The following is a 15,518-nucleotide window of genomic DNA, read 5'->3' as shown; positions in this document are numbered from 1 at the left end:
TTTTTCTTAAGTGTTCTAATTATTATTGCAAGTATTCTGCTACCTATCTATTGGCCTATTTTCAGGCGTGAACAATCTGCTTACAATGTCTCTGCTGAACACACTTTTAGTGAACTTCCTGCACACGAACTCTCTTACAGACTTGCGCTGCGCAACAATACATTCATTAGTATGTTACACCACTCCCATCAGACAAATAATGCTACAGACTGCTGGATATGTGGCCGACTCCCTCCCTACCAGAATTACAAGGGAGCTCTGCCCCTCTTTCCGTACCCGTTCACTCACAATGGCTCCTGTGGTGCATGGTTTAAAATAATTAATTCCTTAGATCCTGATATTGCTGTTTTCGATGGGGGCTGGGTTTGGGGAAACTTGAACTTAGTCCTGCTCAACGTCTGTTACCCTGATAAGGAGGGACTCCCTACTCGAATAGGAACTGATCTAGAAAATGAAGTATATGGATTAGGTAATTACACAATTAGCCTTATGATCCTTACTGTTGAATCCGAGGCTGCTCCAGTTCTGCCCCATATGTTAGTATTACCAGTCACAGGTGAATTATGTGTTAGCAAGAAAGGTTCAGTACACGTAGGTCATAGTAAATGCACTACTGTGGTCGAATTCAGTGATCATGGTAAATCGTCTTTCAAAGCTATCAGTCACTCCTATTTTGTTTGTGGTCATACCGCATACATACGTTTGCCTCCAGATTGGGATGGTACCTGTTATATTGCATTCCTTCTGCCACCTGTTTTTCTAGCTCCCCCAGATTACCATAGAAATACGAATCTAGTACAGAATAGACCCAAAAGAGATATTCCACTTGTCGACTACACAGAAACGGCATGGGAACAGTACACTGATTTCAATAAAGGATTCTTTTTCTTTCTAGGACCTGTCCAAAACAGTAAATTAATACGTAGATTAACTAGAACACTTGAAGCTGTAGTACATGAAACTGCTTCCGCCTTAGGTAACTTAACAGAGGAGCAATCTGCTATACGGGTTGTTGTCCTTCAAAATCGTCTTGTTATTGACGTCATCTTGGCAGATAGAGGTGGAGCCTGTAAGGTCATCGGGTCAAGTTGCTGCGTTTTCATCCCACAAAATGCACCATCTGTCTATCAAGCTATTACCCGTCTGCATAAAATCGCAAATCAGATACATCAGAATCCAGGCACCTGGACTTGGTCCGGTTGGTTCTGGACAACGTTAACAGCTTGGGGATGGAAGATCTTATCATTCCTAGGCATTGGCCTTGTTATAGTATTCAGCTGCTGCCTGTGCCTACAGTGTGGGCCAGCGATATGTGGACTGTGTGCCACCTCGTGCATTGAACATTCCAGTTGTCTCTCAAACAGTCAAAGAAAGAAAGATGAACATATAATGTTACAAGAACAGACTGATCGATTCATGAGGATCGATATATCATGAAGGGTCCGTAGGGAACAAGGAGGGAATGAGGTAATATAAATTTTTGGTCAAGTTATGTTCCCTAGCGCGTACCCCACCGACTCCATGTACGAGTTAAAGTGCATGTAACTTCCCTCCTGTGTCAGCTATGAAGACGCAAATACATTTGCGTCCAACGTTAACATGTCCTCTTTCAGACCCACCATGAATGGGTTGAATGGTCCGTTCCTAAGTATGCTATGCCAACGTCTTTTTGTAGTGTACTCCTATGTTTTTCAGCTCTGGCTGAAGTAGGCCCTGAATCTCTGCCACCGAACCTCTTTTCTGGCTTCTGACTGCAAGGGCCTCTGCCCAGGCTGCCCCCGTACCCGTGAACTCCGACTTACTTCTAGCGCGGCCCCTCGCGCTCGGCTCAGCCTGCTGCCTGCCAAGATTGACTATAACCTTCGAGTTATCTGTTTCCCTCCCCGAAAATACATTCCTGCCTGCTAGCTTCAGTAAACATCCTTCCTCAGCTACAGGGCCAAAGGGCCGACCTGTCTCTGTGCAAGTAATTCATAGCTTCTGTTGCCATGCTTCCATGGAAGGCCCCATGCCCCCACGCTTCTCATACAGACACTCAGGCGCTTATACACGCACTCACAGCAAGTATAGAATAGCTTCTGCTCTAGAGACCTTTCTGCCCAGATAGCTTAGTTCCTAAACATCAGATATCAGATATGATAGAAGCACAAGTTGATCTGACATGCCAGACTTCTGTCTCTTTCCGTCAGTGTAAATGTCAAGTCCCCTGCACCCCTCCAATTACACGTCATGCAGCTGCGCGCGCATCCAAGTTTCCGATTTCTGCTGACATTGCAACATTTTCTGTTAGTGCCACCCCTTTGTGACACCTATCAGTGACGTTTCTAGAACACACCTCTAGTTCACGCCTCTTGATTACGCACATGTACCACGTGTATATTGTTATCTTGTCTTCTCTCAGCTGTTACGCCTTCTATACTGTTTTCAATGGTGTACAATAAGTATATAAGCTATGTACTGTTAATAAAATGTTAGCGCGCTCTATCCCTTCTGACACCCTGTGTGGTGGTCAGAACACGATATCTTGGCCATGACCATTCCTTTTTAAGGAATAAAACCCCTTAGAACTCTAAACACCACGGACTCTGTTTTCTTTCATTTCCGATTGAGTTATTATTGATTAAGTACTTACCTGCATAGAAATTAAGAGTAAATTATTTATTTACATCAACGCAAGGAGATAATGAACGGAGTACTGAAACTTTTCAGACACTCACCCCAGTCACAGATCTGGGTTGAATCCATCATCATTCTTTAGCTCACTTCGCCACCTCAGTCCACACCCAGCTATATGCAAATCAGTCTTCACCCTGTGCCTCATGGGAACAGTCCAGCCCGAACTGCCAAGCCAGGTCTTCCCTGAACCGGCAACAAGCAAAGATATTGCCACAAAAATAATTGGTGAAGAACTATCATGTCAGAGAATATCATTGGCAAGAATAGTGTCCTTTTTTATGTATAATATAATTTGAAGTAATCTTGTTTCATTTAATATTGTTTACTTAAAAATAGTTGTAGAAATATTGCTTTTCTTGTAATTTAATATATATTATTTACAATAATAATTGTGGGTGTTAGTATTGTTAGTATAACTGTTAGTCATTTTTTGTAATATGGTTTGTAATTTAAAATGTTGAATTAATTTTTCGTAATGTTTAATTTAATACATTTTTTCAATTGAGATAATGTATAATGTAGTAGTGGATTGTTGGTTTTGTAGATGCAAAGTAATTTATGATTAATTTAATGTTATTGTAAATAATTGTTGTATTGTACACTAAATATTTAATTGATTTATAATTATTTAAATTGTTTATTTGTTTAATACGTATAACATGTACTAAGTTTAATTTGTTTTTTAATGTATATTTAAATTTGTATATTATGAATATAGCAGCAGATTTTTTGGGAGGGGAATAGCTTGTGAAGTTTTTCAGTAATTAATTATTTTGTATTAGTGCTAATTATTTTTTAAATGTCAATTATGTAGTTGACGATTATTCATGTAAACTGTTTTACTTTGTAGTTCTAATAATTTATTCTTTCTTAAATTTTACATTATATTGACATGTTTATTTCTTTAACAGTAATGTATATTTTAGTAGAAGGCTGTTGGTCTTGCAGGGGAATAGGGTGGAAAGGTATTGGAACCATAGTATATATTAAATAAATTGTTAATATAATTTAATTAATTGATCATTATGTTTTTTATTATTAGAAATGTTACATACATTATTTAGTTCATAAGTAATATGGTTACAAAAATGTGTTTATTATGTATGCTTTAGTTTTATGGTGTTTCTTGTTTTTAGTGGTAGGTACATTTTTCATTTTTTAAAATATATTTATCGTTTTTATTCATAATATGTTTGATTTTTTGTATTTACCTATTTTGTAAAAAATGATTAGGGGGTTGATTTTTTGGTGTGTAAGTCCTTCAAAGTCCTACATTTCATTTTCTGTACTGTTTGTTACATTGGAGTATGAATAGATAATGTAACCCCTCCAGAGTCCACCACTTTACCTACTGTTGTGTAGATTCGAGTAGAAATAGTAAATTTAGCCCCTTCAGAGACTAACGTTTTCCCTACTGTTGATTGAATTTGAGTGGGAAGAGTAAATCTAGGGCTGATTATGAGTACGGTGGACCGAAGACTGCTGTACGACCACCACAAGGATCCTGGATCCCGCGGCAGTGGGGAAGGCAGCAGTCTCTCAAAAACAACATAAAAATTAGGAAAAGGGGACAGAGTAGGAATACCCTGTCCCTATTAGCCCTGGTGCTGGGGACTTCAGGGTCCCCGCCATGGTCAAAAGCATTGTTTTGAAATAAATTGCTGCTAAATCACGAAGACTTGTGAATTCGCGGCAACCCCCCCCCCCCCCCCCCCCCCCCCAAAAGAAAAAAGCGCAGTCTCCCATGCTTGTTTAAACAGCCTTCGGGTGGGCTAGGTCCCGGGGGCTTCTTTATGTGTATGAAAAGAGAAGGGGTATGCAAACAGCACCCCTCTCCCTATGACCAATCTTGGCCCCAAGGCCCACCACCTCCCTGGGGCTGGCCAGTGTTGTTTTAACATGAGGGGAGCCATGCAGTCCCAACTCCTGTGGCTTTTAAGAGCTCTGGGGACAACCACCTCCCCGAGGCTTTATAAACAAATTGGAGGGGGGGAAGCTTGGCCTTAAATGCCCTGGGGACCACTACATCCCCGGAGGCACGCATTACATTTAAACGGGGAAGGGGGCCACACGGCCCCATCGTGGGCATTGACAGCCCTGGGGATCACACCCACCCAGGGCTTCAGTAAAATGGAAAGAAGGAGGAGGGTCATGCGGCCCCGCTCCCGGACTATTCTCGGTCCTGTGGAACACCACCTCCCCTGAGCTGACCCTAAATAAAGGAAGGAGGGGTGCTGGATGGCCCCCCTCCTGGAGCCACTAATAGACCTTGGGACCGCCATCCCTAGGTCTGGCTCTCTATGTCCCAGGGTGCCCACCTCCAGGGCATAGCAGTTTTCTTTCGCTTGGGAGAGCTTTGACAGCTTCCGCCAAACAAGAACAAACTGTAAGTCCTCTCGCTGTGGGCGGTAGCAGGAAAACTGCTCTTGCTTGGAGCAGAATTTTCATCTGTTTGACTGCCCGCTTGACAATGGGCAGGAAAACAGATGAAAAACTTGCTACCACATACAGGGCACAGTATTTTTTGCTGCTTACTTTGTGTGAGAGCAATGCTGTGGCCCTGCTGGAGACGGGGTGCCGGATGGTACTGCAGTGGCATTGAGGCTCATCCTGCGGTCCATAACGTAGCACACAGGGTACCCTTGGTGGGCTCCAGGGCATGCACTATGAAGAGGCCCAGGGATGAGGTCCACGGGCCAAAATCGGCCTGGGGGAGGGGGCCATATGTCCCTCTTCCCCTCTGTAGTAAGGAGGGGTTGTGTTTCTTGTCCTCTTCTGGTGAGAGAGGAGTACATGGTACTCCCTTTATATTACTATGAGTATGCTAATGTGCAAATCACTGGAAGCTCTCTGTCCGTTTGTCCCAGTATGCATAGGTCTTTCTGCCTTTTGCCAGGATGATGGACAGATTATCAAACATGACCACAGTGCACTTTCCGCCGATTTTGGTGATGCGTGCTTGATGCCAAGGAATATGAGTACATCTCCACCAAACAAAGAAGCACTTACTTCATATAGTTAAGAGAAAGTACCCTTGTCTGGTTGAGGTTTACCTCTTTGTAGTCTCATTGTGTTCTCTAGAGGATGATTTATGTCATCACAGATTTCGGGATAAAGATGCACACATTGCCGAAATGCACACAAGGTCACTGGAGACATTTTCTTGTGGTCCATTACGCAGATGTATTGTAGAATACGCACAGGACATTTACCCAACGAAGTAGCAATTAGTAATTAACCAGAGGAAAGTACTCCAGTTGGTTACATATTGTGTGCAAAACTGTGAACTTTAGTTGGATAAAGGGAAAGGTGAGGTTCCATTCTGGCCCATTTACTCACACAACTACTGATACACCCACACATTCACTCAGACAGCCACTCACATTCCCAGTAACAGACCCACAAAGACACTCTCACACCCACTCACAGACCCACTGGGACACTCATGTATCCACTGACAGGCCCACTCAGAGATTCACAGACCCACTCAGATGACCACTCACAGACCCACTCAGACACTAACGCACCCAGTCACAGATCTAATCTGATACTTGTGCACCCACTCACAGACCACTCACACGCATACATACCCACTTAGAGACCCACTCAGAGACTCACACACCCACTCTCAGACATTCATAGACCCACTCAGGCACTCACAGATCCACACAGGCACTCACAGACCAACTCACAGACCAATTCACAGGCCCACACAGGCACCCACACAGGCACTCACACACCCAAATAGGCACTCACAGACACATAGCCATTCACACACCCACTCCCTGATCTACACACCCACTCAAAAGTTACAGGTTACAGTAATCCATTTGAAGTTATAAGTTCGGATGTGGTGGTGGCAGAAATTCAAAAATAATAAACCGAAGGTTACAGGGACATTATAGTTAGGAATTAGCATTTAAAAAACCTTTGAAATTCACAACAACAAAAAACAAAGGTGACGGGGACGTTCTAGTTAGGAAATTGAATTTAAAAAACCTTAAAAATTCACTGAAAAAAACAAAGGTTACAGAGACGTTCTAGTTAGGCTCAGATTTCACTCATACAAAACCAGAGAAATTCAGCAGTTCTAGTTACTTTACATAACTATAACTTACGCCCCCAGTGGTGCACAGCTTATGACCTCACATATTACATCACTCATGGTCAGTGACATCACTGATGACCTCGCAAATGACCTCACTGATGACATCATCCGCAGAACCTCTCACACACCCTCTCATACCCCCAAACAACCTCACATACACCCACACACCTACACAATAAGTCACATAGCCATTCACAGACCCATAGAACCACTCGCACACCAACCCACTCACCCAAAACACCACTTACACAGCCAGTCACTCATTCATACAGATACATACAGAGCTACTCACTCACCCATACAACCACTGACACCCCCACTTACTCACCTATACAACCAATCACAAAGACAGGCACTCTCCAATACAGCTACTCACACACCCATTCACCCAAACACCCACTCAAACAGCCACTCACTCACCCGGACAGTCACTTACACTCCCAGTAACTCACCCATACAGCCCCTCAGTCACCCATTAGGTCACCTACTCACCCACCCAAACAGCCATCACTGAGCCGTACAGGCAATCACACACTCACTCACCCATACAGCCATTCACACACCCACACAGCCATTCACACACCCACTCACTTACCTATTCAGCCACTCACACAACCACTCTTTCACTCATACAGCCACGCATCCACCGACAGCCACTCAGTTATCCATACAGCCACTCACTCACCCATACAGCTACTCACACACCCACTTACCTGTGCCATCTTCTTAACTTAAAAAATCTAAATGATATTTTATGAAGTATATTGAAGTTTACTTTCTTGAATGGTGTGTCTGGGTGCAGAGGTGCAGTCGCAAGGGTAGCCTTTAACGCTACTGCTGAACTTTATGGAGAAAACTGTAAGCAGAAAAATTCTGCAAATGGGCACTTGGGGATAAGTCCGTCGGATCCCAAAGGAAGTTCAGTTCTTTAGGGCCTCTGGAGCAAGGATGAACTCAGGCTGTGGGGCTCGGGTGCAGCAGTGTTTTGTCAGGTGGGTCGCTTACATAGGAGGCTCTCACTATTGGGGTCAACCTGGAGATGGGGACAAAACATGATAACAAGGCCACTCTCTGTGTTGGCTTCAGTGTAGAGGACGACCCTCATCAGTAGGTCAGTCTTGGCAGTGTTGCTGTCCCTGCTGGACACTAAACAAACCTTGGTTGCTGCAAGGGGTCTGGTACCCTGGGTCTTAGTGTGGGCGGCTCCTGGCATCACCAAACTAGGTAAGGCGATGGGTCTGACCTCCTGGAGCACGATGATCTCCTTCTGGGTGGCTGCTGCGTTAGTGGATCCGGTGGTCAGCAGTTCGGTGGACCAAACATTGTGGTTGGTACGTGCAGGCTGAGGGGAGTGGCGCCTCCACTTCAAGGGAGATGGTTACGGGTTGGCAAAGTGTTGGCAGCCCTTCATGGCTTTTGGAGGATGCACAGCTGCAGAATGAGTCGGTCTTTACAATTGTTGAGACAGGAGTAGGCAGGCAGGGTTTGGCACCAGTTATTGCGGTCTTCGGCTGTTCTTGGTCCTTCTTCTTCTTCTTTGGTAATGTGAATCGGAGTTCCTGGTGTCAGGGGGCCACAAACATGGCCACCCATTGATACAACAACACCTTCCCATAAAAATTAATGGAGCAAGGGACTTAAAATAGAACCCTATAGCAAATAATGCTAAATAAATTAAATTATTTGAAAGAGTTGAGAACATAAATAAAATGTAACATTTAAAAAGTTATCTAAATATGAAACACATTTTTAATTTCATTTTGACGTATCTGAATAACATTTTTAATGATACATTTTTAATAAAGCATAATGAAATGTAATCAATTCAATGCACCAATTATTTTACTTATTAAATACAAAATAACTATAGATGTTTTTTTCCTGTAGGTGAGAATTGTTTTTTTAAATTAAACTGAGAAAAATAGCTGGAACTTTTCCTAATACATTCAAAATAAATATATTTTAAATTTAAATTAAGCTAATAATACATTTTGTATATTGTTATACATATAATGAAATATATATAAAACATTATTTACAATAATACTTAATGTACAAGTACATTTGTAGTTTTCTTCCAAGTTTAATACACATTTTTTTAAATCTCCTGAAGGTCAAGTATAAGGTATAATTCCCTATAATTTAACACAGTAAGATCTTCAACACCAGTGCAGAGAACTGACTATGGTAAAGCACAGGAAAATTTCCCTATTCTATACCATACGGGTATAGGGCAGATTTAAAATGTTAATTAAATTTGCAAGCAGTTAGTAAAAACACTTTTAGCTAAATATCAATGTAATTTTTTTTAAATTTATTTTGAAAGTAGACCAAATGAAAAAAATGCCACTGCATGATTGACTTAATTTTGTATTAAATATTTAATTTAAATATACTAAATAAAGTTGAATTTTATTTTTTAAAATCCCACCAAAGGAACAAAGGTTTTTTAATATGTATTAATCATTACTGTATTGAATCTGATAAATACAATTGTTTTAAAGTAATTTAAATATATTTATTACAATTAGATCTAGTATTAATATTTTTTTCCAAAGTTGGTCAAATGTTATAATTAAATGATAAATATCTATTATCTTTAGATTTATTTTACTATTACATTATTTGTTAAATATGTTTAACTATTTTAAACAATTTAGGTGCCAAATCCGATGTCGGACGGACTCGGGTCCGTCCGACATCGGTCAGGAGCCGTAATCGACCGACCTGCTGTTGTCGGTTACGGCCCTACAAGTACGATGCGACCGAACCCTGTTCGGCTGCATTCGTATTTTTCACAATGGATGCATGCATTCCTAACTGGAATGCATGCCTGCATTGTGTAAAGCAGGGGTGCTGTTCATCCCTGCACCCTGTTGCCAGCACCCCAAGGTGCCTGCCCCCGGGTGCAGGAATCAATAGAGGGGCACCGTAAGTGCCTCCAGGCCGCCATTTGACGGCCTCCCACCCATGGGAGTCCTGCTGGGGGCCCCCAGAGACAGTTTCCGACAGCCTATTCATGCCGCAAACACCGGCACGGAAAGGCAGTGAAAAACTGCCATTGTACTCCCTCAGTCGTAAAGAGGCGACCAGGGGAGAACTAAAGGATTTCCGGACGGCAGACGGGGTCTCCGAGCCCCTTGTAAGCCATCCCGAAATCTGAGTTAGATTCCATTCCGACCGAGCCCATCGAAATGGCTCAGTCGAAAAGGAATCTGGCACATTCTGATGTGGTTGGAAGGGCTCCGAACATCGTTCGGTACCCTTCCGATCGGAATCGGACCCAAAATTTAACATTTCCTTTGGGGCTGTATGTTAAGTCTCTACCTCCATTATATTTCGTGGAAGAGGTGTTTTCTTTGGGAGTATCAGTAGCTTGCTATTTGTGGTGCTGGACTTACTCCTGTTTCTTTTTGGCAGCACTAAGTAACAGTCATAAATGTGGCCCCTTCCCCTTTTTTACGGCACTGGGACATGTAGTACTTTTGAGCATCTTTATACTCAGATTTTCGAATAACTCAAAGTCGAACAGTTTAAAGGTTTAAGAGTAAATTACATGTATAAATTACTCACAAGTGTAATTGTCTTTGTGAATAGCTCCTTTGGTCAGCAGGCCTAGTGATTGAGGGACTGACCCAACTAGCGTGTGTACTATACCATTGGATATCTGCAGTTCCATGTACATCTTGGGGTCCCCAACCACAACGATCAGCAAACTTTGGAGATCTTGAAATTTGGCTGTTGTCCTAAGATGCTTCCACCTAGTCTCTGCAGCTCGAAGTTACCTTAGCTACTTCCTTTTAAAGAGAGCATTTCGTGTCAGACTAATTGTATTGTGCATTGAACCTCTTACCAAAATAGTCCTGATTTGCTCACAACATGTCCCAAGGAGGGCTCTCAGATTGGAAATTGATTATTTGAGCTCTATTAATTTAACCATGACAGATGTCAAGGCAGATCCTTTAGAGGGCTGGACTCCCGAGCACTGGAATGGCCATCAACAGCACCTTTGCCACCTTTCAATTTTTTTATGATTCATCAAACCTTAGAACCTTCATGTCCTGCTAAGCACCCTTCCCGTAATCTGTCGCTTTTAGTACTCGCAGTACATGTGGGCGAACCAGTGCTTTAGAAATAAATACATATGAAGTTGACTCAGAACTACTTACTCTCTTAAATCAATATTATACCAGCACAGATGTTACATGGCACACAGAGTAGGATTACACTGTACATGATAGCAGAATCCAGAATGAGTGAATGACAACTGAAGCAAACCATTACCTCTCCAACAACACCTTTTCTGACATTCACCCGACACCATTAAATCTGCAGCCAATTTGCCCATGTTGCCATTATACTGTGGACCATTACTTCATAAAAATTCAGCAACCAAAAATATATATATATTTTGCCTCCCTTACCTTGGACAAAACACTGGATCGACTTTGGCCTAGCAGCTGACTTGTCGTGCATCGACTACAACAATGGAATACATGATGGCCTCCTAATTAAATCATTCAGTAAGCTACAAAGAGCACAAAACCTGGCACTCATCATAGCTTAAAAGGCGGAGACCACATCCGTCCAACTGTTAAGTCACTTCACTGGCTGCCTTTCACAGGATTGGTGTCAAAACCCTGTACCATGGACACAAATCACTGCACAGTGCAGCCTCTTCCAATTATTCACCACATAGGGCCTAGTTACGATGTCAGTCGTAAAGCCTCCAAATGCTGATCGGAGGCTTTCTGATGGACATAGTAGGTTTAAACACTAACGGCCGCATTAGGATGATGGCAGTCAGAGTTTAAACCGGCAGGGGAATCCGACATGGAACTGCACCTTAATCCCTTAAGATTTTGCCGGTTGCCGACATGGTTGACTGTCGGAAACTGACTTTGGGGGCCTCTAGCAGGGCCCCCTTCCTCCCTGGTTCTCAACATTTGGACCTGAGGGGCACCTATTTTGCCCCCCTTAAATATCCCTGCACTGTGTGGCAGGCACCGTGTCATTGTAATAAGGCCCATAGGGGCCGATTAGGATGGGGGGCAGATTGCCCCTGCCGGGCCGGCGGTGGTCACCGCCGGCCGGGCAGGGGCAATTCGCCTGCCATCCTGACTGCAAAGACCTCCCGCCATATTATGATGGCTGGGAGGTCCGCGGCGGACGGAAAGTCCGTCCAACGCTTTTCTGCAGGTCTACTTGTCGGCCGGCGGAAAACGGGTTTAATATGGCGGCGGTGTCCCCAGGGTGTTGGGGGGTGCACATGGGGGGTACCTATGGTACCCCCCCTGCATTTGCATGTACAATGTGGCAGGCACCGAGCGGTGCCTGTCACATTGTGCATGTAAAAGCACAACATGTATTTTTTTACATTGTGGTGGGTGCTGCTTGCAGCAACACCCGCTCCGCAATGTGTGGCGGGCGCATCATAATTCGTATGGCGGGACCGCAGCAACTATGGCGGGCCTTTTGCAGCTGCGATGTCCGACCGCCATCATAATTGGTCCCATAGTGTCCAACCATTTGCTAAATTAATAATAAATAAACAAAAAGAATTAACAGTAGGGTTTAGAGTCGGGCATTATTGATGAGACAAAGGCCAAATTTTGGAGAGAGGGTTGAGGTAATGATAGAAATGAATGATAAATCTGGCCTGAGAGAGTCGACGAGGTCAAGTGTTTGAGGTAATGGTTGTAGAGTAATTGGAGAAGAGGTAATATGTGTTTGCCTAATGCTGCATGATGTAGCTTGAACACAGAATGAGGTTTTAAAGAGGTCTGCATTTTTGCATATTTTGCTTTATGGACTCCAGCAGTCATTTGGAAAACTCCTCTGTAATTGTTCATATGTTATAATTCATTATATAATTTCTTACCTCTCTCACAACTGAAGGGGGCCCGACTTCACCAGCATGAACAGTTCTATGGACACAACATCTCACTGCTTCCTGAAAAAGAAAATCACACATGAACACAGCTACACTTTAATAACATAACATAACATAACATGTGTATTTGTAAAGCGCACGTTCACCCAGAGGTTTCTTGGCGCTGAATAACAGATGTTTATTGTTACCCAACTCAATGGTACTCAATTTATCGACCTCAGATGGATGAAAGGCTGAGTGGACCCGCCGGGATTTGAACCTGTGACCATGAGGTCGAACACAGGCCCCTGCAGTGGACGCATTAGTCCACTGAGCCACCAGACCCAGACTTTAATGCATCTCAGCAGAGAGGAATCGCCAATCAACAACACGGACATCTTGAAGTAACCTTTTGGTTGGTTAAACTCCCTATCCAATCCATGTTATCCTTCTATCGAAGTCACATGTTCATGTTAGCAGAAATAAAGCCACTATAAAACTAGGTGGGGGGTGCCTCATTACGTATCTCAGCATGGCGTAAAAGCAAACAAATGTCTGGTCGACGTTTCAACAAAATAACCATAATACATTAAACTCTAATGGTTGAAGAATGTTAGAAAGGTAATTAATCGTTAGCAAAAGTTTCCTAACAACATATGACTTCAGATAGCATACGTGCCTCAGTTGAATTTTGCCAGCCGGTGTTACAAAAGTAAGGGGGCAGATTTACAAGCCCCTTTCCCTGCCGGTGCGTCACGTTGCATGCACACCGGCGACACAACCTACTGAGTGTTATTTACAAGCACACGTAGAGCCACCCTGTGTGACTTTACCTGTGCTTGTAAATATCGCTCCTCTGACATGGGTGTTGCTGTGGGTGTTCCCATGCAACACCCATGTCCACTGAGGCATTTCCAGATTTACAAGGAATCGTAAATCAGGAAATGCGTCAAAAAGCTAAGCCACCCTAGGTGGCGTAGCGAGGTGCAATGAGGAGAAATTTTTCATTTCTCCTCATTTCTTTCTTCTTTGAATGAGTGCTGCATTCTACTGCACACATTGGAAGAGGAAATCACCTCAAATGATTGTTTTTGTGCAGGAAGGTACTCCTTCCTGCACAAAAACAATCTCCCTACGACGCAGGCACCCTTGCACCATGGTGCAAGGGTGACTGCGCCAGCGCATGGCAGCAGTTTGTGTGCCAGAGCAGGGGGAAGCACAGAAATGCGACATATTGTTGTAAATATATTGCATCCTTGTGCTTTGAAACTAACGCAGCATGGTGCAGCAAAATTACTGCGTTAGTTGCTTGTAAATCTTCCCCAAACTATGTATTGAACACCAAAAATCACAGTAAGCAGCTTTTCATATTCTCTTTTGTTCACCCAAAAAATTATTAAAGCGCCTACTTCAATTTCACATTATGGTGTTCCAAATGTGTAGGCTATTTGGGTTAAAACCCCATTACACGAGAGGATGAGGCGAGGGAAATGCCACCCATTTAAGTTTACAGCAAGGATTTTGCATTGTAAAAAAAATGTAAAGGGGATATGTAGCAATTTGTCCAGCGTGGGGGACTATTTAGACCGAAGTAAAAGTTGTGATACGGCATTGAAGCCCTCGAATACCTAATAATTAGTCGTAAATGGAACGTGCAACATATTTCTTGTTAATTAAATTTCCCAACTTTACCGTGAGTGCACTAGTAATAGTTTCAGTCAAGTATACATTGGGTGACTACATAAATGTTGGGAAAATAATGATTTTAAACTTAAAGTCCTTGCTAGTTCTTCCTTGACCACCCAGTGGCAGTATTGCTCCATCTCAAGTCATTCAGAATAGATGGGTTAATTGAGTTGAGCTCTCGTTTTCTCCTCAGATGGGGTTTGGAACCACAAGGAGACTTGCTCGGATTTTATCTCAACAAACTCTGGTCTACAGCAAAAGAACGAAAACACAAAAGGGGAAAGAGACGGAGGTAAAACCAGTGACAAAGGGATGAAAAAGAACCTTCAAGAGTGAGATAAAGATGTAGGCAGGGTTAGGTGATGAATACAAGCATTTCAAAGAAAAGCAGGGCGGTGCGTTAAGATCAATTAGAATCTTGATACAGAAAACAGGCAAACATGCAACAAAAGCTATAGCTGGATTAACTAGTAACAGCAAGGTTAAGCAAGGTTAAGCATCGTGCACATGAAAACACGGACTTAACAAAGGTGCAGATGTGTAGATACTACAGGTGGTGTAGTGTCACTGGGCCCATTTATGAACAGCCCTATGGCCTGGCATATGTATTAGGCTCAAATTTATTTTTATTTTTTTTTATAGCTTTTGCTAATGAGCGTACTGGCCGACACCTGCTGAAATTAAACCCCTGTATGGCTCTAGTGGCGTTGCCAGGATTGCTGGTGCTGCCACTGGGCCCATTTATGAGAGTCCTACTGTGCCCCAAATAATTGTTTTGCTTCAAATGTTGGAACAAGAAGCCCACATTCCTCTCTGCTTTGGAGACCTTGGCACTCCTAGTATGCTTCAATTACACTTCCACAGAGAGCGGCACGCAGCACAATCGCCCTATGGCGTGGCATATGTATTAGCCGCACATTTTCATGTTTTAATAGCATTTGCTCATGAGCGTACCAGCAGAAACTGGCTGAAATTAAGCCCATGTATGGCTGTAGTGGCGCTGCCAGGAGGACTGGGGCTTCTCGTTTTCCCTTGCAAGGTTATGCAACTAAAGCTATAGGTGGATGAACTAGTAACAGTAAGGTTTAGTAAGGGTGGGGGGGGTATTTTGCACATTAAGGCTGTCAAGTGAAGTATCTGTTATGCCAGCGAGAATAAAGTGACCAGTATTAGCGA

The 15,518-nt window shown here is 43.1% G+C and overlaps 1 protein-coding gene across 1 annotated transcript in view; it reads right to left on the bottom strand.

Moving 5' to 3' along the window:
- Positions 1-15,518, bottom strand: part of LOC147665692 (adenosine deaminase-like) — a gene marked incomplete at its 5' end in the record, with an annotated part of 91,548 nt that overhangs the window by 39,976 nt on the left and 36,054 nt on the right. Inside the window, one exon of the mRNA XM_086949585.1 lies at positions 12,666-12,737. Within this exon, the coding sequence (XP_086805711.1) occupies positions 12,666-12,737 (72 nt within the window). The remainder of the gene's footprint in view (positions 1-12,665; positions 12,738-15,518) is intronic.

Source organism: Lissotriton vulgaris, unplaced genomic scaffold, assembly GCF_964263255.1.
Source record: "Lissotriton vulgaris unplaced genomic scaffold, aLisVul1.2 SCAFFOLD_260, whole genome shotgun sequence".
Taxonomy (NCBI): Eukaryota; Metazoa; Chordata; class Amphibia; order Caudata; family Salamandridae; genus Lissotriton; species Lissotriton vulgaris.
Note: the sequence above shows the minus strand (reverse complement) of the source record. Positions and strands in the feature narration are given on the sequence as shown.